Source organism: Alexandromys fortis, unplaced genomic scaffold (genome assembly GCF_014885135.2).
Source record: "Alexandromys fortis isolate MF-2015 unplaced genomic scaffold, M_Fortis_MF-2015_v1.1 scaffold_9, whole genome shotgun sequence".
Classification (NCBI taxonomy): Eukaryota; Metazoa; Chordata; class Mammalia; order Rodentia; family Cricetidae; genus Alexandromys; species Alexandromys fortis.
In genome coordinates, this window is record NW_026067892.1 from 7,975,462 (window position 1) to 7,999,603 (window position 24,142).

At 45.5% G+C, this 24,142-nt stretch overlaps 2 protein-coding genes across 2 annotated transcripts in view; both read right to left on the bottom strand.

The window, feature by feature from the left end:
- The window catches only part of Upb1 (beta-ureidopropionase 1), a 27,290-nt gene extending 16,741 nt beyond the window's left edge, over window positions 1-10,549 (bottom strand). The window contains exons 1-3 of the mRNA XM_050139893.1: window positions 10,395-10,549; window positions 3,067-3,238; window positions 1,522-1,609 (exon numbers count right to left, since the gene is read on the bottom strand). Coding sequence (XP_049995850.1) covers window positions 1,522-1,609; window positions 3,067-3,238; window positions 10,395-10,498 — 364 coding nt within the window. The 5' untranslated portion in view covers window positions 10,499-10,549. The remainder of the gene's footprint in view (window positions 1-1,521; window positions 1,610-3,066; window positions 3,239-10,394) is intronic.
- Window positions 5,308-5,842, bottom strand: LOC126501592 (cyclin-dependent kinases regulatory subunit 2-like). Its single transcript, XM_050142350.1, has one exon. The coding sequence runs from the start codon at window positions 5,792-5,794 to the stop codon at window positions 5,555-5,557; it is 240 nt and encodes a 79-aa protein (XP_049998307.1). The 5' UTR covers window positions 5,795-5,842; the 3' UTR covers window positions 5,308-5,554.
- Window positions 10,550-24,142: the final 13,593 nt, after the last annotated feature.

The window sequence follows — 24,142 nt, forward strand, 5'->3', positions numbered from 1 at the left end:
GAAAGAGAGTCTGACTGCCGTACCAAGAGTGGGCTATTGCTATTACGCGCTATCTCTGAGTGGCCAGCAGAGGGGGCAACTAATTCAGACGGAAGCCATCGGAAGCCTGTGGATTCTCTCTGGTATGGAAGTGATAGACTGCTTAATGTTCAAGGGATTTAGAAACTGATAGAAAAGATGTAAGACAAGACTTAGATGTAGAACACAAGGCAAATTTTAGGGGAAGCAAAGTGAATCAGGACAAAATGGCTTGGCCGAGACGGAATGGGGAGAGCACGGGGAAGGTGTGCGCACGCGTGTGGAGGGCGGCTGTGTTCATTACGGTAAAGAGCGCATGGATGATGCAAACTGAAAAATCAGGGGACTGGAGAGATGCCTCGGTAGACAAAGGAGCCTGCCTGACCGCCTGGGTTCAACTTCCAGGTCCCACATGCTGGAGGGAGAGAGCGAGCCCAGCAGGTTGTCCTCTGACCTCTGCGTGATGAATATATGTGCGTGCATGTGTGTGTGTGTGTGTGTGTGTGTGTGTATACACATCACATATAAATGTTTGAAAAGCTGAAAATTAAGAAGTAGCTACAGAAACCAGAGGAAATTCCCCCGGAACCCACTGAGTGTCGAAAGCATTGTCAGGGAGAACACTTATTTTTATTTTTTTTAAAGATTTATTTATTTATCATGTATACAGTGTTCTCCCTGCATGTATACCTGCAAGCCAGAAGAGGGCACCAGACCTCATTACAGATGGTTGTGAGCCACCATGTGGTTGCTGGGATTGAACTCAGGACCTCTGGAAGAGCAGTCAGTGCTCTTAACCTCTGAGCCATCTCTCCAGCCCACTTATTTTTATTTTTGATCACAGATTATGGACTCATTTTATTTCTCTGACAATTAAGACATAACAGCAGAAGAAAAGGTACATAGCACTAAACTATAAACAACAGAAGACTGTTTTACATAAAGAAGAGGACCCTGAGCTGCGACAGGAGGCAAGGGAGAGTAGCTGAAGGAATTCACAAAAGCCAAGTTGCAGGGTGTGGATGACAGTCAGGGAGGGTGTACTTAGCCTATGCAGAGCCAAGCTTTGATTCCCTGGGGCTAAAAGGGAAAAGGCTGACACTGTCGGGTACCTGGTACTTTCATCTGGATCCACCATGAGAGAGGGAGGGGAGGGACAGTGGCTTCTTGGCTTCTAGTAGTGTTAAATACATTGTCTAGGTCAGCCATCCTGGCACATGCTTGAAATCTCAGCACTTGGGAGGCAGAGGCGGGCAGATCTCTGAGTTTGAGGCCAGCCTGGTCTACAGAATGAGTTCCAGGGCAGCAAGGGCTACACAGAGAAACTGTCTTTAAAACAAAACAACCAAACAAAAGCTACTACCACCACCACCAAACAGACAGAAAGAAAAAAAAAAAAAAAGAGGAGATCAAAAACGAAAACCTCAGGCAGCAGATAGTCTTGAGATAAAGCACATTGGTTTAAAGGTGGTTGAGAAAAAAAAAATCATGACAGAGACTTACTCCATGCTTCCTGGAAACAAATGATATTGACCCCACACATGGCAGCCACCTCCACAATAGCCTCTATACGTTTGTGGAGAGCAGAGACCTGGCAAGTCAAATAGCAAGGATTAGAATATAGCCAGTGCTATTGTTGAAGCAAAAGACTTTACCCAGGTGCAGCTAGAACAGCAAAATTCCCCCATGTGACCCCCAGAGAAGAAGAAAGAAGGGGGTGGGAGTTTTAGTGTCTTTTATTTTCATCAGACCAAAACCTACAAGGTAGATGGAATGAAAGCACCTCTAGACTCCCCCAGATATGGACTCGGCCCCTCTCCACCCTTCATCTCTCTATACCATCATCCCCTATCCCACCTTACCCCCTTGTGATGGAGAATCAGCATCTTTCTCACGGTGTTGCTGAACAATGTGAATGAGTATGGCTGTAACTTCCAGTACACAGAGCAGGGGTGTGTCCATGTACAGGGACACCTACACACACACACACACACACACACACACACACACACACCCTGGAATTCAAGCAACCTGAGGTTTCCTGCAGAATACTTAAGAATTATCAGAGTGGGGGGCTGAAGAGATGGCTCAGTGGTTAAGAGCACTGACTGCTCTTCCAGAGGTCCTGAGTTCAATTCCCAGCAACCATATGGTGGCTCACAATCATCTATAATGAGACCTGGCGCCCCCTTCTGGCTTGCGGGTACATATGGAAGGAATGCTGTACACATAATAAATAAATAAATAAATAAATATTAAAAAAAAGAATTATCAAAGTGTCTGGAGATTACCACGATAGACAAAGCCAAAGTTCCAGCAAAACCTTCTCTTTTTGATACAGCTATGACAAGCTGTATAAATAAACCACTGGCATCTGTGACATGATATTTTAGAGGACTGTAAAATAGTACCATAACCATAAAGGAATGTCTATCATACTTTCATAACCTGTGGGACTTTGGGTAAACAGACATCTAGGCATAGTGAGCTCCTGGCTTTATGATAAGCAGGAAAAGACGCAGGTATGACCAGTCAGTGTGTCCTGGCAAAGGCGGCCTTGGGAAAGCAAGCATGCTGGGGAGCCAGCTCGAGCTCCAGAGGGGCACTTTCCCAGTTGGCGAGAGAAAGGAATTTCAGGTCAGGGGTGGTAGAAGTGGCCAAGGGTGATGGAGATGAGGAGGAGTGAGGAGGAGTGAGGAGGAGTGAGGAGGAGTGAGGAGGGAGGAGGAGTGAGGAGGAGTGGGGGGGAGCGAGGAGGAGCGAGGAGGAGCGAGGAGGAGCGAGGAGGAGCGAGGAGGAGCGAGGAGGAGCGAGGAGGAGCGAGGAGGAGCGAGGAGGAGTGAGGAGGAGAGGAGAGGAGGAAGAACAAGAAGAGAAGAGCTAGGCACAAGATGGGAAGGAAGGAAGAAGAGGCAGAGAGAGGTGACTCAGATGCCCTTCCGGTGCTCTAGCTATGGAACCCCAGGACAGCCTGCCGGTGACTGCACCATGGGACAAGCCAGAGCCAGAGCCCCCCTTATATGTACATTGTTAAAACAAAGACCGCACCTGTTCTGCCACAGGGGCAGATGTGGGGAGTGGGATCCTGTTCTGAACGAGCCCCACACGCACGATCTGGGGGCATCTCTGCTGCTCCTTGGCTGCCCCGAAGGCGTATCCCTTCAGTTCAAAGTTTCTTTCTGAGGCAGTTTCTAAAGCTTTTCTGGGCAGATCAAGATTTCTGAAAAGGCAGGAGAGAAGAGAGAGAGGATTTTGAAGTGTCTGATATATTACTCCCCTACCCCGACCCCTGGGGGATCAGATGTAGAGTGTGGGCTTAGCATGTGTGAAGCCCTGAGTCAGATCCAGCACTGACAAAAACCCAGGCCCACCCCACCACCCCTCTGTAGTTGCTTCTCAGATAAAGAAGAGCTGTGGAGTGTCTCTTTTGGAAAGCCTTCAACAGGGCCAAGAGACCTGTGGAATGGTCAGGCTGGGATATGAATGAACACTGCTACCCTGTTGTGAACTGGGGGACCTAGCATGCAGGAGGCCTGGCAAAGGGAGGAAGTGCTATCCATCAACAGGCTGGTGTTTGGAACTACAGAGGATCAGGGCAAAGAAGACAGCCCCAGCGGCCAACCCAGATAGGAAGGAATTGGCTCAAAAAAAAAAAAAAAAAAAAAAAAAAAAAAAAAAGCGTTTGAACCAGGATCAGAGGGCTGTGTGGATCCTAGGGTTTGGGCCATCTGTGCTACCAGAGAGGGGCGATGGGGCTCAGGAGGAAGGCTGGATGGAGGCCAGGAACTGCTAAAGGAAAGAGAGGCCCTGCACTCATTGGCCCTCGGGAAGCTGAGTTTCAGGAAGTCAGCCTGGAGCCTTGTTCTCTGACACTCCTTCAGCTAGTTCCATGCCTGGTATGGGTAGGTGCTGGGTGGGTGCTGGGTGGGTGCTGGCTTGATGGGGTGCAAGTGTAAATGTTTACCCAAATTTGTGGTTCATCATCAGCCGCTAGAGGACTATTTCCCTTCTACCACAGAGACCACAGGTCAGGCAGCAGCTACCTCCTGGGGCCTGCTGCATGCCCAGGCCTGGGGTAAAACCCCAGGGGCACAGTTCATGGCCCAGGGCCAGGTAGACCTTACCATCTAAAGGCAAAACGATTATGAAATACCAAGAACACATCAAAAAATAACCTGACAGGCATTACCTAATAATAATATTTCTCTCCTACTTGAAGCTGCTCTCTTAAAGACATTTCTTTCAAAATCACAGCCCTGTCAGCCCAAGCCCCTTGTCTCCACCCCCTGCCAGGAGCTCTCCCTGACAGCTGTGAGCTGGGCTCCGCCCCTGACAATCAGCCTGCTTTTCAAACAGGCAAGGCTCCCTTTCCTCTGCAGGTTAGAAATAGCTCTGGTGCCCACACCTGGCCTCCCCTCACTGTGACTGCCTCACAGAGTCCTCCCACCCTCAGGTGGAGGGGCCCCTCTTGTGGATCTCAGACCCTGGGAATGGTGGAAATAGCCCCACAGCTTCCCGGGAGCTACACGCTGAGAACATGCGGACACCCGTGTCACAGGGTGTGTGCTGGTTTCCCAAAGGCTATGGGCTCAGGGGCCAGGCTGCCCTTCCAGAGCGTCCTATGGACTCAGTCCAGGAAGATGGCAGGTGCAGCAAGCCCAGCTTGCGGGTGGACGTCTCTCTCTACCTCACCCCTCAGCGTCCGCCTTCTGAGCACCGCTGTCCTGCTGTGCTAATCTCACCTTCTGTCCTGAGTTCCCTGTGAGTCCATTGCTGTCCCCACCTCTGCCTTCCTGAGACTGTGCACTGGGTCATTCCCAGCTCCCTTCCCGCAGACAGTCATTCCCTTGGTCCTGAGGGGAGGGCAGGCCAGGCTGCTCCATCCTGCAGATCAGCTGCCTTTTTGGCAGGTTCTGCATCTTGATGACCCCTTCAATTTTTCTGGTTACCATCTGGAGGCTCTCTCCTCCATCCTGCTCTTCAGAGCTAGACCCCCCTCCCCCCTCCTACCCAGCACTTGCATTCAAGAATTTCAAGCCTCTAAGGGCAAGGGCTTGACTTGGAGGGGTCTGTGGGACACTGTGTGGACACTGTGAACAACTGAAATCGTGTCCCTACCGTCATTTGAAATACTGAAACCCTAGCCTCTTGGAGGGCCTAGAATACGACGAGGCGATTAAAGCAGATCCCCTACAAATGGCATTAACACTGCCATTAAAGTCCAGGGTAATATGGCTTGCTTCTTCTTTTTTTTTTTTTTTTTAAATGCAACATACAAACTTTATTTAACAAAGTAACAGATAAAGTAAAACAGGCACTACTTATATTAAGAAAAAAACTACAAGAAAATTTATCTTTAACAACTTAAAATAACCTACTTGCAGTTGCATTTAACTGAGCTCTGTTGCTGTGAAGAATACAGCTCATGCGCAGGTATGGATGAGAGATTTGTACATTTTCAAGTATTCACTGAATACTACCCTTATATACACATATACATTTAATTTCAAAAAGATTAGGTGATCCCAGCTGTACTTCATTTTTGTTGTTCTTTTGGAAGAGGTCGTCTAAAGAGAAGAATATGCGGTTCTGGCTCATGGATCATGTAATGCACCCAACCAAGACTCTGTTGGACACCAAGTCTCCTCCACTCCTCTTCAGACATCAGGTGAGTTTTTGGTACTTGTTTGGAGAGTTCTCTAGGTAACATGACATGCCGGTACTCGTAGTGCTTGTCGAAGTACTTGTCAGAATAGTAGATCTGCTTGTGGGCCATCCTGCCGGCGCGCGGAGAGGAGAAAGGGAGCCTATGGCTTGCTTCTTGACCACACATCCACAGAACAAGAAGTCACCATTTACAAATCCAGAAACGGGCCCTCTCCAGACTTTACACCTACCAATGAGTCTCCAGTGTTATGAGGCAATATATTTTCCTGAAAGAGCCACCCACTCAATGATGTCAAAGCTCAGGATAACTATGATGGGCTCTGATCAGCCATAGCCCGTGAAGGAATGGGACCCAGAAAATGAGTAAACCCCCAGTTTACTCGGGGGGTCTCAGGCTGCACACAGCTGTCTGTCCCCGTAGTTCAGTGGTCCTCAACCTTCCTAATGTGGCGACCCTTTAATATAGTTCATGATTGTGGTGACCTCCAGCCATAAAGTCATTTTGTTGCTACCTCCTAACTGTAATTGTGCTACTGTTATGAATCGTAATGTAAACATCTGATATGTGACCCCGAAGGGGTTGCGACCCACAGGTTGAGAACCACTTCTTGTTTTCCCTTCCTCTGCCTCTCTTGCTATGAAGAGCCTCAACTCCCCTCTCCTTACCCCCACTTCAAGGAAGAAGGCCTGTTAGTTCTCATTCTGGCTCCAACCCACACCCCTGGGTCCCTCTCTCCTTACTAGGGCCGAGGTAGACCTGCCTTCAGGGCCCTAGGCTTCTGCTTCCTTAGCAACCTCTCGCATTGGGAACTTCATCTCTCTTCCTGCGCTGGCTCTTCGCCGTTCGTTCTTTCAATTATTCAAGTAGAGCCTTGGCTCAGAGGAAACGTGTTTGCGGAGGGGGCAGATCGCAGCCCAGGGGGAAGAAAAGGAAAAATAAGTCTTCTCCAAGTGTTGGTTCCAAGCCTCAACGGCAGCCAGCGCTCTTAATCTTTGTGCATGCTTCCAGAGAGCTTCAGAAACGCCAGATGTACTGGCGGCCTTCTGCATTTTCGGCTCTTCATCTTGCCTGTTTCTCTTGGTAACACAGAGGCACGCGGGCATAATTTTTCTATCAGTGAGGGACTGCATGGATTACTTCAGCTCCCTGTGAATGTAGTGGACCCGAAAAAGTCCCATCACCTAGTGACATCTTAGTTGTCATGACATTATAATACATTATATTACTGGGTTTGTCGTGATCCCGATATCAGCACACACAGTAGAGCCAGTCTTAAAAAGCCCAGCATATACAGCTATGCATAGAACATCATACTTGATCATAATAACCAATAACTGTGTTACTGGTTTCCGTAAATGCTTCAGTTTTAAATTAGAATAGAAGACCATAACGGTTAATATAAAGCAGGACACTGTATTGCTCCAGCATAATATCTCATATTCATAATCCTTCCTGAAGGCATCAAGTGTCTATGGTAAAGGGCTACAGCTTAGGTCAGTGGTCCCTACTTATTTTGCTGGCTGCTTCTTATTATCTTGATGCAAAATCTAGACATATCTAGGAAGGGGAAATCTCTATTGATGGAGTGCCTCCATCAGATTAGCCTGTAGCAAATCTATGGGGGTAATTTCTTAATTAATGATTGATGTGGGAGGGCCCAGCTCACTATAGGTGGTGCCAATCTTAGGCATGTGGTCATAGGTTCTATAAGAAAGCAGGCTGAGCAGGCTGTGATGAGCAAGCCAGTAAGCAGCGCCTCTCCATGGTCTCTGCTTCAGTTCCTGCCTCCATGTTCCTGCCTTTAGTTCCTGTCCTGACCATCTAAGCACAGTTCCCAAGTTCCCAGCGATCCCTGTGAGACACACTGCCGTACAGCAAATGACCACTGACTTTTCCACCTGAGACCTCACTCATGCCTACAGGAGACTGAACACGTTCATATCTCTTTGTAATGTTTTTAGTAAATCTAGTTTTTCTACGGCATGCATTATTGGACACATACTTGGCTTTTAAAATTCACTGCCACATATGAAGAAACTGTATATTTTTCTAGTCAAAGTGATCAAGCAATTGAGTAAAGCCTCAATAATGTTGCATACTCCTTTTTTTTTTTTTCTTTTGGTGTTTTGAGACAGGGTTTCACTGTAGCTATCAAGCCTGTTCTGGACCTAGCTCTTGTAGACCAGGTTGGTCTCAAACTCACAGAGATCCACCTGCCTCTGCCTCCCGAGTGCTGGGATTAAAGGCGTGAGCCACCACCGCCTGGCACACCCTACCATTTTCACTGAGTAAGATTCCTTTTTTGATGACTTCTGGGGAACAGTGAGTCTGTTTGCTCCAACAGTTTCTATTCGCCAAACAGTCACGAGAGATGCTTTCCCACCGTTGCTACTGCACCCAGCGGATTCCACCAGGCAAGGCTGTTGGCAGTCTTCTTATGTGGTCCCTATCACGCTGACCAAAGAGTCCTGCGTTGGCTGCCAAGGCTTCATTTTGCTCAATATGATATTCCTGGAACCTCATGGATGCCCTTTGTGTCATTCTTTAATATTTCTGTAAGCTACATTCTGAACATCCAGGTTTCACATCTCCTGGGAAGTCTTTGATACAGACAAGAACGTGGGTTTCTGAACTTTCACATTCCCAAGAATTCCTAGCTTGCAAGAGATCCCGAGTTTGGGTCTCAGTGCCATCAAAAACAAACAAACAAACAACAAATAACACCCCATCAAGGGCAGAAACTGCACATTACCAATGGTCTTTTGATTGTCCTAGGCAGAAATAAGCGAGCGGCAAATGCTGAAGGGATTAGCGAACGCTCCTCGGTTCTGTTCTCTGAGGATCTCATCTGTTTGGTGTAGGCTTTCTCACTTGGCAAATATTTAATAAGCATTGTCAGTGTACTGGGCACAGCAACAAATCTGGAGATACTGCGTTGCAGGGAAGTAGCCGGGTACAAACCGGCCTCTGAAGAACGAACAAGGGTTTAAGTAGGAAGAGTTTTTGTGTATTTTAAAGATAGAGAAATCTTCTGTCTTCAGGTGGTAATCTGCTCACAGCCAAACCTCACCCAAGCGCAAGAACTGAGCATGCCCGTTCACACCTTAAGAGATAAAGTGTGAAAAGGCTGTCAGGGAAACAGAACCCAAGGGAAGAATGGAAAACGAGAGAAGGGCCTTGCTCAGTTGGTGGGAGTCAGGCCCCAGAGTTAGGGCCTGGCAGTCACAGGCTAGCCCTGGTTAGCATTTTAGCCTACTCTGTGGTTCTCCAAACGCTGATACAATCCCTCTCACTTGGTAGTCCATGGCCTGGCCTTCCCCTACCCAGGGTGTATACCAGTCACTTCTGGGGGAGACATGTCTGTCTTCATAATGCCCCTCAATTTTACCTCTGATGCTAACAGTGCCAATTCCATGGTTACTCACTTTACCCTTAAAGCAAAGCAATTGGGCCATCCCTAGAAATTGGGGTAGGATACTCCTTGTTTTGTTTAAAAACAACAACAACAACAACAAAAGCCTTCCCTGGAAGTCTGGATTCTGTACTTCTCATGTGGCTAATTTCCTGCTGTTGTATGGTTTTCTATGGGGCTGTAGAACGCCAGCTCTGATACGCCTGGAAGGCCACTGAACTACACTATCCATCCACATGACTGACTGGTCTTGCAAACACCGTAGGAAGTAGAGCATTTTGGGGGTCACCTAGCCCCTCATAGCTTATGGAGAGTTGTTCTTTGGTGGGGCGGGGAGGTTGGAGTTTTCTTTTTTTTCCCCCCAAAATGCCAAAGACATTGTTCTTCCACACACTTGCTGTGTTAGATTTCGTGGATGAGGCCTCCCTGCAAGGACTCTAAAGTTGCTGGGAACCACTTGATTTCATTAATTCTCTTTGGCTGATCAAGGTCCTACTACAAGGTCATGGGCCCTTGGAGAGGTCACGGAGCAAACAGGCTGGATTGAACACTCTGCTGTGAGCAATGGGGTGGAAAGAGATTTAGCAAGGTTCAGAGTCTACGTTTCATTCTAACAGCCGAGAAAACCCCGTACAGGGTACAGGGTTGAAGCCCAGGACAAGGACATAGTCCTCTTAAAGACAACTTTCTGGTTGCTCCAGAAAAACGGATTGAAAAGAACATCCAGGAGGGGGTCCTTTGCCCAGCTCCGTTTTACCAGACGCCAAATAGCACACTACTCTTAAAATAGAAGTCTGGGGACCCACTGCCAGATCGCCCATTGTGGGAAAATTTGTGCTGCCAATTCTCTTGGCTTGACAGTTCGGAAGCGTCTTAGCTAGCTTGGTTGAGCAAGCCTCCACCTCCAAGATGCTGGGCCACAGCAGGAAGGAGAGATCAGAGGACCCTAGTCGGAGGCTCTGGACAGAACCCCAGAGAGGAAGCTGGGAGTCGGGTCAGAGCTAGGAACTTACAGAAAGAACTTGAAGAGACAAATTCCCGTTCTTCCTATTTTGTTTTACACAAGGTGTGTGTCAGGTGGTGGCGGCAGTGGGGGGCCGAAAAGCGGTTTGTAGGGGTCACCCTCTAAGGGCTCTTTCCTCACAGTTCGGTCTATGGCCTCTGCCAGCCTACATGATTCCTCATCCCAGCCCCCACAGAGCCATTCTCAGCCCAGAAGCCCTCCCCAAGTCCACACATGGTGGCTACCATCCCACCCCCCGTACCACCCCCAAACTCAGCCTCTGGATCCCTGACCTAGTCTGCTTGCCATAGAGAATTCGCTTCACCTCGCCCAAATCATCAGGCGGCAGATGCTTCTCCAGGCACTGCTCCAGGGACTGCCACTCAGGTCCCGCCATGGCCAGAGGCTGCAGGTTCTCGTGTCCCACAGGAATAGAATGTTCTGCCTAGGGGCCCCAGGATTGGGAGGAGACAACCGTGGACTTCTGGCAGCTCTTCAACTGCAGTGTATTGGATTCTCAGCGAGGAGGAGGGCAGACAACACTCTTCTCACGCCTCTGCTGACAGCAGCCAATCCGTGCTCAGGATCTTCATAGTGAAACCGCCCCATTGGCTCACCATGGGGCGAGTGCCAGACTTGGCCAGACTTGCCTTCTGGTCCAGTGTGGGTCACAGCTGGAGGCTTTCCCTGGACGCTTTCCCTAGCCTGGCTGTCTCCTCTCTCCTCTCTCTTCCTTCTCTCTTGCTCTCCCTAGTCCCTGGAACTCACCCTCTCCTGCCCCAGGTATATGATAGGCGGTTATCGGGACCTGGGCTGAGGTCATTTGACTTGGGTCTTATCCCGCAGAACAGTACAGTTTCCTTTGAGCCACAGGTCCCAGGAGTCAGGCAATGCGAGGCTGGTATCCGGTACTTCCCTGGAGTCAGTGCTGCAGCATCCCGGATCCTGAGCACGGGACTCTCCTGTACTCCGATGCTGCTTCAGGATCTCTGCCTTCTGCAGTACGCGTGCCCTCGTGGGCGCTTTGCCAGCTGCATTAGACTTTTCTCCCAGGTGGTAGTGGTGAAGGTCCCTCCTGCTGTTCCCTGAAATGCTTACAAACCTCCTGTGAATTATGAAAGCCCGGCCAGCTTTGCTCCAGACCGAATGGTGAGGGAAGACCACCCTCACCATTAGCAAGACGCTAATTTAGTTCTGGGGCCTGGGCAGTTATCCTGTTAGCCGGGGTCATCTGTTGATTTATCTGTGAACCTGCAAGGCTGTGACCACTTCACAGCCTTGCTGGAGTTCAGCTCTGTGGGAGAGCACCCGCTGCCTCCTTGCTACAGGCCCTGGAGTGAGAGGGTGGGGCTTAAGATACTTGGTTTCCCACTGCTTTGATAGTATCTGATGGTTTCCAGTTTCTTCCTTTGCCAGAAACTCGGAGCTTTTGTGTGTGAGACTTCACAAAGTGTAAGACAAAGACAGGTACCGTGGTTTGATGGAGAGAGAGATAAAGACAGCTATCCGGTTCCACAGAGGCCCCACAGCTGCATGTTCAACCAACCTTGATCAAAAAAAAAAAAAAAAAAAAAAAAAGGCGTGGTGGCGCACGCCTTTAATCCCAGCACTCGGGAGGCAGAGGCAGGCGGATCTCTGTGAGTTCGAGGCCAGCCTGGTCTACAAGAGCTAGTTCCAGGACAGGAACCAAAAGCTACCGAGAAACCCTGTCTCGAAAAATCCAAAAAAAAAAAAAAAAAAAAAAAATTTCCTCCAAGTTGTACCCATTTTCAGGGCCGTTTTTCTTCACACCATTCCCTAAGTAATAGCCTTTCCATTGGGGTTAGTGTTAATCTTAGCCAGGGGTCCTATTGCTGTGATGAAACACCATGATCAAAAACAAGATGGGGAGGAAAGGGTTTATTTCACTCCTGGTTCCATAGACCAGTCCATTGTCAAGAGCGGTGAAGGCAGGACCTCACACAGGACAGGAGCCTGGAGGCAGGAGCTGATGCAGAGACCAGGGAAGGGAGCTGCTTACTGCTCTGCTCCTCAGGGCTTGCTCAGCCTGTTTTCTTATAGGACCACCTGCCCAGAGGTGGCACCGCCCATAGCGGGCACTCTCTTAAAAGTACACAGTGATTGCTCACAGTGAAGAACTGGGCATAGCATCCCTCAAGGTCAGCAGCCTTCTGTATCTTCAGGACCAGTAGTTAATGGGTTTTCTTCCAGCCTCACTTGCAAAGCTAAACTGTCTTGTTAACGTGAAATAACTGTCTAGAGCAATGACAGAAAATGCTCCTTATTTCCCACCTGAGGACTCTCAAATGTTCTTATCGCATTTCGGAATCGTCTGTCATTGCCCTACTCACTAATTGCTAGGGAATGGCTAGAAGTCTTTGTGTTTTGGATAGTGTAGAAACTTGATCGAGTCCAATAAGCAATAGCATCATGACGCATTGGGCTCGTTGGTAATGACAAAACCCGTAGCTGCCGCGGGAAAGGGACTGTGTTTGTGTTCAGAGAGTCAAGACTTTGAAGGGGAGGAGGGGCTGGTGGATGTGTTATCCAGAACACGCTACCTTGTCATCTGCACCTTCCATTCCTTTAGACATTTTTTGTAAGTGTAGCTTGTAGGAAACACTAGTGATGAAGATGACTCGCAGATGCAAATCAGGTCTGTCCGGTGGAGAGGCAATTGTCGATTGCGCTGAGTAGTTTCGCATTCACCTGTAAATTACTCTTTATGGTCTCAACGCCCTACTGTTTCTCTCATTGATGAGTCCATTTGCACGCAAAAGACAAGCTACTCAAGGCCATTCTATGTGACTGACGTGTTCATTACATACATATTTAATTGTTATCTCTAGAGCAGTGGTCCTCAACCTTCCTGATGCTATGACCTGCAGGCTGAGGACCACTGCTCCGTGGGGAACCTTCCAGGACCTGACAGATGCCTCCTTAGGGTACCTGACTGCCAGCTAACTGGGCCGGGTTTAAGCACAAACTCTTTCTAAAATGAATGACACCTGAAATAAATTAAAATATAAAAGGAAACCCTTAGAGAGGTCAAAGGAGGCTTTCCCAAGTTGGATAGGCATAGAAAATGCTCCTTACCCTACTTGTTGAAGGGTTATGTCTGTATAGAAAACAGATTAAAGTCAGGTGAAGCGGTGGTAGCCCAGGTCTGTAACCCCAGCAGTGGGAGGCTAAGGTGGATGATTGATACTTGGGGTTAACCTGAGTTACACAGAGATACGCTGTTTCAAAAATATAAACAAACAAACACACACAGAGGTGGGCAAGAGTTATCAAGTAGCCTGTTCTTCCTTGTTCTATCTGCTGCTTCTTTCTTTCTTTCTTTCTTTCTTTCTTTCTTTCTTTCTTTCTTTCTTTCTTTCTTTCTTTCTTTCTTTCTTTTTCTTTTTTTTTTTTTTGGTTTTTCGAGACAGGGTTTCTCTGTGGTTTTGGAGCCTATCCTGGAACTAGCTCTTGTAGACCAGGTTGGTCTCGAACTCACAAAGATCCGCCTGCCTCTGCCTCCCAAGTGCTGGGATTAAAGGCGTGCGCCACCACCGCCCGGCTCTGCTGCTTATTTCTTTATTTTTTATTGGTTTTTATTTTATGCCTTTGGGCACTTCTGGGTACAAACTGCATGTATGGCCAGGCATCACGTGTGTGTAGTGTCTGCAGAGGCCAGAAGAGGGCGTCAGATTTCCCTAGAACTGGAGTTCCAGTTGTGAGCTGCCATGGGGGTGTTCAAAATTGAACTCTGGTCCTTTCAGCCTGTGAGTGCTCTTAACCACTGAGCCACCTCTCCTGCTCCTGCTGAGTACCTCTTAAAATCAGGAACCCAGTTTATAACAAGGGTCACTTTCACGTGTTTGCTGTCACTAGGCCTTTACACCTTTCTTTGGGCTAAGCTTTGTGTCTTTGAGACTTAGGTGTTTCTTGTTTGTAACCAGTATTCAGAAATGCAAATGTTGGGCTAAAGATTGCTTATGTTCTGGAGAAAATGATTAGGTTGATAATTCAAAGTTTTTGAAAAACTAGCAAATGATAAAATATGAAGATTTTGCCTAGCAGTAGTTGTGCACACCTTTAATCCTAGCACTTGGGAGGTAGAAGCAGGTGGAGCTATGTAAGTTCGAGGCCAGCCTGGTCTATGGAGTGAGCTCCAGGACAGCCAGGGCTACAGCTAGAAACCCTGTCTCGGAAAAAAAAAAAAAAAAAAAAAAACAAACAAATCAGAAAATTATTTTATGTATATGTGTTATATGTTAAATCAAAAAAATGTTCATATTTAAAAGTCATTAATGTGATGATCAAAGCCATCTGAAAAGTAAGTGAGAACTCTGAAATTAAAAAAAGACATGAGCCCTAATACTTGGCAAGGTTTAAATGACTCAGAAAAAATTAAGTAGAAAGAACGTGTTCATATTTGTTTGTTTTTAGAGATACACTCACTGGAATTGGTTTGGAGCTTCCTATGAAGGCCACGTCAGCTTCAAACTAGCAATTCTCCTGCCTCAGCCTCATTAGTGCCGTTATGGTTAAGTCTGTCCCCAGATGCCTGGAATTATATTATATTAGTTTAATAAAAGCTGCAGGAGGCACTAAGTCCTTGTGCTTACAGAGAAGCACTAGGGAAACCAGGAATGCCAAACACACAGGGTTGTCTCCTCAGAGAGAGAGAGATGCCCAGAAGGCTGGGAGCAGAGCTAGTCAATAGCCCTGGTGACCTTTGTGCTAGCTGTGTGCTCAACCACACCAGGTCCTCCCCAGACCTTTATCATGAGCTCGTTTTTCTCAGTTTACAGAGCCTGTCTTTATGGAAGATGTCACGTGTGCTTAATCTATCGAACCCATCTTTATGGAAGATCACATAGGCTTGACAAAGAGGTTCAATGCTGTGGTGTCTTAAGCTCTGTTGTGCACATGGAACTGCATTGGTTGTACCAAGAAACTCCTCACTCCACCCAACTGTGCTGTGCTTAAATGCACCTAAAAAAAAAAGAAACAGTTCAGCATCAGACTCTATTTGAACCAACACCTTGTTGAACCAGACTACCTTCTTATCTCACACGGTTCTTTGCTCTGCTGGCCGTGGTGGTTACAAATACACCCCACAACAAGCAGCTGCGTTTCTTGATGAACAAAATACTCATATCCTTTATGGATTTCTTGCTTAAATACTGCAGTGCTAAAAACACCAAAAAGCTATTCCCCCAGATAAGAAAATACCTATAAGTAAATTTAGTCAAGGAGGTGAAATATTTCTTCATTGAAAACTTTAAAACATTGAAGAAAGAAATAGAAGAAGGTGCGAAAAGGTAAGACGCCCCCCCCTTGTGCAAAGAATTAATATTTTTGAAATAGCCATGTCACTGAAAGTGATTTGCAGATTCAGCACAGTCTCCCTCCATCAGAGTTCCAATGACAAAGCCAGAGGGATGGCTTAGTGGTAAAGACACTTGCCACCAATCCTGATGGCCCAGCATCTATCCCAGAACTCACACTGTGGAAGATGAGAACCAGCTTCCACAAATTGTCTTCTGACAGCTTATTAATACATTTATTATTCGTTCTTATTGTTTTGTTTGTGCTTATACATATGGGCACATACGTGCACGCCACCGCAAATGTGTGGTGGTCAGGTGGTGAATGATGAAGCTGAAACCTTCTCTGACTTCTGTACATTCATGGGTGCCACACACAAATTCCAATGTGTACACACATATTATACAGCCACACACAAATTCCAATGTGTACACACATATTATACAGCCACACACAAATTCCAATGTGTGATGTGGGAGTGTCATATATCAATCTGTTGATTTCATTGGTTAAGCAATAAAGAAACTGCTTGGCTGGCCCTGATAGGTTAAAACATAGGTGGGAGGAGTAAACAGAATGGAATGCTGGGAGGAAGAGGAAGTGAGGTCAGACCCGACAGCTCTGCTCTCTGAGGCACACGCGATGAAGCTCCGACCCAAGATGGACATAGGTTAGAATCTTCCCAGTAAGCGCACCTTGGGGTGCTTACATGCACTATTAGAAATGGGCTAATCCAGGTGCGAGAATTAGCCTAGAAGAGGCTAGATAGAAATGGGCCAAGCAGTCTTTAAATGAATACAGTTCGTGTGTTGTTATTTTGGGCATAAGCTAGCCAGGCGGCTGGGGTGCTGGGGATGCAGCCCCGCCGCTGCTCCTATTTCAACAAATGTGTACACACATATTATACAGCCACACACAAATTCCAATGTGTACACACATATTATACAGCCACACACAAATTCCGACAACATTTTTCACAGAAGTAGAGAAAAAAAGTTGAAAAATTCATGTGGAAGCACAAAAGGATACTAAGGCAATTCCAAGAAGAAAAAGCATCATTGTTAGTATCAGTACCTGACCTTAAATTATACGACAGAGCCATAATGATTAAAAACTGAGTGGTATTAACACAAGAACAGGCACATTGGCCAATGGAGTAGAACAGAGATAAACACACACAGCTATAGCCATCTAAAATTTTATAAAGGTGTCAAAAATATACATCAGAGAAAGACAGCCTCTTCAAATGATGGTACTGGGAAAACTGAACGTTCATATGTACAAGGGTGAAAACATTCCCCCTCATCCTACACGAAAACCAACTCAAAATGGATCAAAACTTTATTGTAATGCCAGAAGTCTTCTTGACAGTTCCAGAGGAAAACACAGGCAAAACATTCAAGATACAAGTATAACCGAGAACTTTCTGAAAAGAAACTCCACCACCACAGGAGGTAATCCCAAGAATTGACAAACTGGATTAGATGAAGTTTAAAAGCCCCTGCTTAGCAGAGAAAAGAATCATCAGAGGATGAAACAACCCGCAGAATGGGAGAAAAATGTTGCCAATTGCATATATCACACAGGGACCGACTATCCAGCATATATAAAGAAGTGCAGAAACTAAATGCCAAAACCAAATCATCTATTCAGTTAATGGGCAAATAAGATGATAGGCAGTTTTTCAAAAGAATACAAATGGTGATTCATACTGAAAAGGTGTTCTATGTGCTCAGTCATCAGGAAAATGCAAATTAAGGCTGCTTTGAGAGTCTGTCTCACACTGGGCAGAATGGCCACCATCAAGAAAGGCTTGCTTGTAGGAGGAGTCCCTTCTCAGACTCCATTCCCTGGAAACTCCACCTCCTGGTGTGCCCCAGGGTCCCCCTCCACCTACATCCCTGTCTCTTCAGTCTTATTCTTTGTCCCTCAGCTTTTAGGAGCCCCTCCTCCCAACACTTCCACTCCCTGGGGACACCCTGTTGGCGCTAACTCAGTCCCTCTAGTTTTTTCCTACAGACCCTCTCAGGCCTTTCCCCTCCACTGTCTCCATTCCTTTCCGCCACCCGCCTACCCACAGAAGCACCCTCTAATCAAAGCCACCGCAGCCGCCACACTTGCCTAGAGTTCAGACACAGCAACAGCCAAAGAGTAGAACAGCCACTAACCAGACCAGATACGGACACCAAGAACCACCTCAGACATCATGACTACGGACACCTAGACCCCAGGGCAAAAACTGCAAACATGACCAGCCAAGACAATATATATGCCTCCACCAGATGTCAGTAAGCCTTCTGCAATAGCAGAAGACACCCAAAAATGCCCTAGAGCTCTTGGAAGCACAAGGCAAGGACTTCAAAACAGCAATTATGAATATGTTCAAGGACCTGAAAGAGGATAGGAATAAATGCCTTAATGAAGTCTGTGAAAACACAAACGGTTCGATAAGATAATGAAAATAATTCAAAACATGAAAGTAGGGGTTAACAAATAGAATCACTGAAGAAAACACAAACTGAAATAAAACTGGAAATGAAAATTTGAGGATGTCAAACAGAACCTCAGAGGTAAGCCCCGCCAACGGAGTACAAGACTCAGAAGACAGGATCGCAGGTGCTTAAGACAAAGTAGAGGAAATTGGTACCTCAGCCAAAGAAAATATCAGATCTAAAAAAACTCCAAACACACAAAAAAAAAAAATCCCGGAAGTCTGGGGCACTGTGAGAAGCACAAATATGTGAATAACGGGCATAGAGGAAACAGAAGAAACCCGGGTCAAAGGCTTAGAAAATGCGGTTAACAAAACCATAGGAAATAAATAAACCAACCTGTAAAAGGAGGGGGCCTATCAAAGTACAGGAAGCATATAGAACCAAATAGGACTAGAAAAGAAATTCCCCGTGACACAGCATGAGCCAAATACTAAACGTACAGAGGAAAGAATATTAAAAGCTGCCAGGGGGAGACATACACAAAAACAATTCACACCTGACTTCTCAGTGGAGACTCTAAAAGCCAGAAAGGTTTGAAGAGATGCTCTGCAAAAATCTAAGAGACTGCAGATGCCAGCCTAGACTACTCTAACCACCAAAGCCATACATCTCAGTTGGTGGGGGAAAGAACAGCATTCCAGGATGAAACCAAATTTAAGCAACATCTCTCTGCCAATCAGCCCTCCAGAAGACTCTCTAAGGAAACCTTTAATCTGAGGAGGTTAACCACACCCAAGAAGACACAAGCAATAAATAATCCCAGAATAGCTCAATGAAAGAGGGAGGAAAATGCCACACCATAACAATAAAGTAGCAGGAATCCATAAAAACAGCTCATTGAAAACTCAGTGTTAGTGGTCTCAATTCCCCAATAAGAAGACACAGACTAACACACTGGATTAGAAAGCAGGATCCATCTCCCTACTGCATCCAAGAAACACACCGCACCGTAAAGAACAGACATTTCCTCCGGGTAAAAGGACAGAAAAAGATACTCCAAGCGAACGGACAAGAAGCAAGCAGGTGCAGCTGTTTTAATATTTGATAAAATGGACTATCAACTAATCAGAAGAGGCAGGGAAGAACACTATACCCTCATGAAAGAAAAAAATTCACCACAAACAAACAAAAACAAAAATGTAGGGCTAGATGGATTCAGTCCAGAACTCTACCAGACCTCCAAAGAAGAATTAATGGTTATATCTTCAGATAATTCTGCAAAATAGAAACTGATGGAAGATTTCCTAATTTCTTATATAAAACCACACTTGCCCTGATAACAAAACCACACAAAGACAGAACAAAAAAGAATATTATAGACCAATATCCCTTATGAATGGAGATGCAAAATTCTCAATAAAATACATGCAATCTGGATTCAAGAACACATGATAAAAGACCATTATCAAGCTCATCCATGCCAGAGATAGAGGGATTGTTCAACATACTTAAATCAATAAATATAATCCACCCTATAAATAGGCTAAAGACAAAAATCACATCTCATGAGATGCAGAAAGGAAATTTTACAAAATCTAACATCCCTTCATGATAAAAAGTCCTGGCGAGGCTAGGCATACAAGAGATATAGATCGACAAATAAAGGCAATCTACAGCAAGCCCACAGCCAATCAATGTAAACAGAAACTCAAACATTTCCACTAAAATCAGGAATAAGACAAGAATGTCCCTTTCTTCATACCTGTTCAATATAATGTTTAAGTCTTAACTAGAGCAATAATACAGCTGAAGGAGATCAAGGGGATACAAATAGGAAAGAAAGAAGTCAAAGTATCCTTATTTATAGATGAGGTGGTTTTATACATAGAAGACCCTAAAAACTTGACCAGGAAATTTTCCAGAGTTCATAAACACTTTCGGTATAATACAAAATTAACACACAAAAATCAGTAGCCTTCCTATATATAAATGCAAGAGAAAGAAATCAGGGAATCAGTATTTTTCACAATAGCCTCAGAAATATTGTGTGATAGTTCTAACCAAACAAGGGAGAAACTTGTACGACAAAAACTTTAAGACATTGACGAAAGAAACTGAACACAGTAGAAGATGGAAGGATCTCCAATGCTCATGAATTAGTAGAATCAATATTTTAGAAATGGCCATCCTGCCAAAATCAATCCACAGATCCAATGCAATCACCATCAATATTCCAACACAATTCATGGAAATTGAAAAAGAGAAGAAACAACTTTCAGATTCATATGGAAACACAGAAGCCTAGGATAGACACCGCAGTCCTGAATAACACATGAAATGCTGGAGGTATGGCCATCCAGATCTCAGGCTGTGCTACAGGGCTCTATAGTAATAAAACAGCATAGAATTGGTACGAAGAAACACACGTTGATCAACAGAATTAAACTGAAGACCCAGACATAAATCGCCACACTTTTTTTTTTTTTCAGAAAATCTGAAAACTCACACAGGAAACAAGACAGTATCTTCAAAAAAAAAAAAAAAAAAAAAACAGTGCTGGTCAAACTTGGCAGCTGCATGTAAAAGAAGGCAAATAGATCCATATTTATCACCCTGCATATTTAAAACTCAACTCCAATGGACCAAGAACCTCGAAGTAAGATACCCTGAAACTAATAGAAGATACAATGGGGAGTAGGCTTGAACTCATTGGCACAGGCAGGGGTTTTCTGAACAGGGCACCAATTACACAAACACTAGATCCAGCAATTAATAAACAAAACTTCATGAAGGTAAATATATTTCAAAGGACATCATCATCTGGGCAAAATGACAGCCTAGAAAAAGGGGAAAGATTTAAACCAATTACAAACACAACAGATAGATGGTTAATATCTAAAATTAAAAAGAATGAAGAGACTGAACATCAAGAAAACATATAACCCAATTTAAAAAATGGTTTATAGACTAAGCAGAGGGCTCTCAAAAGATAGAACGCAAATGACTGAGAAACATCTAAAGAAATATTCAATATCCTTAGTCATAAGGGAAATGAACATTATAACTGCTTTGAGGTTTCATCTTACACCAGTCAGGTTGGCCTAGATCAATAAAACAAATGATAGCACAGGCTGGCAAGGATGCGGGGAAAATAGAACACTTATTTATTGCTGGTGGGATTGCAAATTTTTAAAGCCACTGTGGAAATCAGTGTGGCAGTTCCTTGGGAAGCTGGGAGTAGATCTACCTCAAGATCCAGCTATATCGCCCTTGGGCATATACCCAAAGGACTCTACATCCTACTACGGAGGTACTTTCTCACGCATGTTCATTGCAGTTCTTTCCATATTAGTCAGAAACTGGAAACAGCCTAGATATCTATCTGAGGATGAATGGGTAAGGAAACTGTAGTACATTTACACAATGGAATACTACTCAGCTCTTAAAAACTGAAATTATGAAATTCACAGATGTGACAACTATTCTTGGTTGCCAGCCTCACGACATCCGGAATCAGTTAAACCCCAAGCTACTGGGTACACCTGTGAGAGATTTTTTTTTTCTTGAGTGGATCATTTGAGGCAGGAAGACCCACATTAAGATCTGGGCCGCACCTTCTGATGGCAGGCTATATAAAGGACATGGAAGGAGGAAGCTCTTGCTCTTCTCCTGCTTGCTCTCGCTCTCACCGGCAAGAGCATCCCTTCACTGGTAGTGAGTCTACTTCTTCTGGATTCCGGCCTACTGAAGACCAGCTGAGACATCCAGCTACATGGACTGAACAATCACTGGATTCTTAGACTTTCCATGGGACCACAGCTTGTAAGCTACTTGAATAAGTCCTCTGTGTGTGTGTGTGTGCGCGCGCGCGCGCGAGCACGCGCGCGCGTGCATGCGTATAATGTATTCATCCATCCTATCAGTTCTGTTTCTCTAAAGAACCTGGACTAGTGCAGCCTGTAAATGGATGGAGCCAGAAAAAAAAAATCATCCTCAGGGAACTCAGACCAAGAAGACAAACAGCATGTTTTCTCCTAAATGTGCATATTAGCTTTTAAGTCTTCAGTATGCATGGCACAATTCATCTAACTACAGAGGTCAGGTACCTTGGGAAGAGACAGGGGTGGGTGGCTCTCCCAAGGAAGGGAGAAATAGAATATGTTATTATAGACTCTGTAGACTATAGAGAGACGGGGGGGGGGGAGGGTGTTGAGACTGGAATGGAAGGATTCAATGTGGGGGAAGGAAGAAAGGGGTAAGGGAGAGAATATGGGGAGAACCAGCTAACACTAAAGGCCGTTGATAGGGTGTATGAAACCTGCTACTGTAAAAGTCTACTAAAATTTATACATATGTGAAAGGAATCTAAATGGAGTCATCAAACAGTGGCGGAGACAATGCTCTACCTAGCCATCTCACACCACCAAGTGAAGCCTCTTGTGCCAGGAATGGCTTACATCTGGTTGAGTCACTGGCCAAAGGGCTCCATGGAAACCCTGAAACACCTCAGGCTATTGATTGTTCTCCATAGCCTGACAGTAAGGACCTATTGCTGACAACAACTGCATCTAACACAGAGAAGTCAAGCTGGGCCTATCTAGAGTTTCACCCCTACTGTCCAGTGTTTGTGGTGCTAGAATGTTGGGGACTGCGGACCACAGACCCTGAATTTCCTGTAAACAACTTGTTTTCCTCTGCTCTAAGCAGCCTGCAGCTGCTCTGAGCACGAGACCCTGATGGCAGGGGAGTGGGTTCTGATGGGTCTGCAGCTGAAAGATCCCGAGAGCTGGGGCGTGGCCAGAGCACTATATAGGCTGCCCCTGAACACAATAAAGGGGGCATTCTTGTTTTATGGATGACCCGTGTCTCTGTGTGTTTAAATTTTCAGGCTTGCCTGAGACTCATGTACCTTACCGTCTAGTAGTGTAGGCATTGCACTACAGGCGTAGTACCGTAGTACATGTAGTACAGGCAGACAGTACACTAGTACCACTATGGGGTAAAAGGTGACCACCAACCCAGCTATAAACCCTGTGATCTACAACAGTGACCTGTCTCTGCTGGTGTAATAGTGGCACAGAGATTGTGGAAATCACCAACCACTCTCTGATTAGAATTAAGGCTCACCCCATGAGACGGAACCCAAGCCTGACACCGCTGGGGGTGGCTAAGATTCTGAGACTACATAGACTGTGGGCCTAGGGGAAAACCAAATACTATTGCCTGCTAAAGGAACATAGAAGAAAATGATGCCTAATGACATTCTGCTATACCCATGGATCAGTGCCTTGCTTAGCCATCATCTGAGAAGTTTCTTCTTGCCGTATATGGAAGCTGTCACAGAGACCCACAAATGGGCAAGATGCAGAGAGTGAGAGACTTTGGAGCACTCAGTTTTAAAGGGGATGTCTTCACCAGACTTCTGAGGGCTTAGGGCTATGTGGAAGAGGAGGTGGAAAGATTGTAAGAACCAGAGGTGACCAATGACTACACAAAGCAGAGCCAAGTGTTCTCCAGTGGAGTCTGACTGGGTATGTCCACCATACTTCAGGACAGGCTTGTGAGTAGTTTATGCAAGCAAAGAGAACTCAGTGGTGTTTTTGTAGATGCTTTGTCTCCTATCGCTTTGTTTGGGCATTTAAAAAAGAGTCTTATTGGTCGTTTGCTTGTATGTTTGTGTGTATGTGTTTGTGTTTATTTTTTGTTGCTTGTTTTTTGTTTATGTTTTTAAGAGAGAAAGAAAGAATTTGGCGTCGTGTGGGTGGGGAGGTAGGGAGAATCTTGGAAGGGAAATGGTGATCAGAATATGTTGTGTGAAAAAGATTGTGTTCAGTTAAAGAAGGAAAGAAAACAAAGAGCAGCAAATGCTGGTGAAGATAGGTGTGGGAAGGAACACTCACTCATTGCTAATAGGACTGTAAACTTGGGCAGCCACTATAGAAATCAGTACCAAGCTCTCCTAAATACTCAAAAGATAACTGACACAGGACCCAACTACACTACTCCCGGATATATACCAAAGGACTGTGGGTCAATATACCACAAAGATATAGGTGCAACCGTGCTTATTGCTACTCGCTTCACAGCTGAGAAGTGGAACCAGCCTAGATGTCCATCAGCAGATACATGGATAAAGAAAGTGGGATTTTATTCAACCATGGTTAAAAAAAAAATAGCACTCACTGGAAAAGGGATGGCAATGGAAATTACGTGTGAAGACATAGACTGCATGCTTCCCGTCACGTGTTATATTAGTTCTCTCTCTATATATAGGGTTCTCTAGAGGA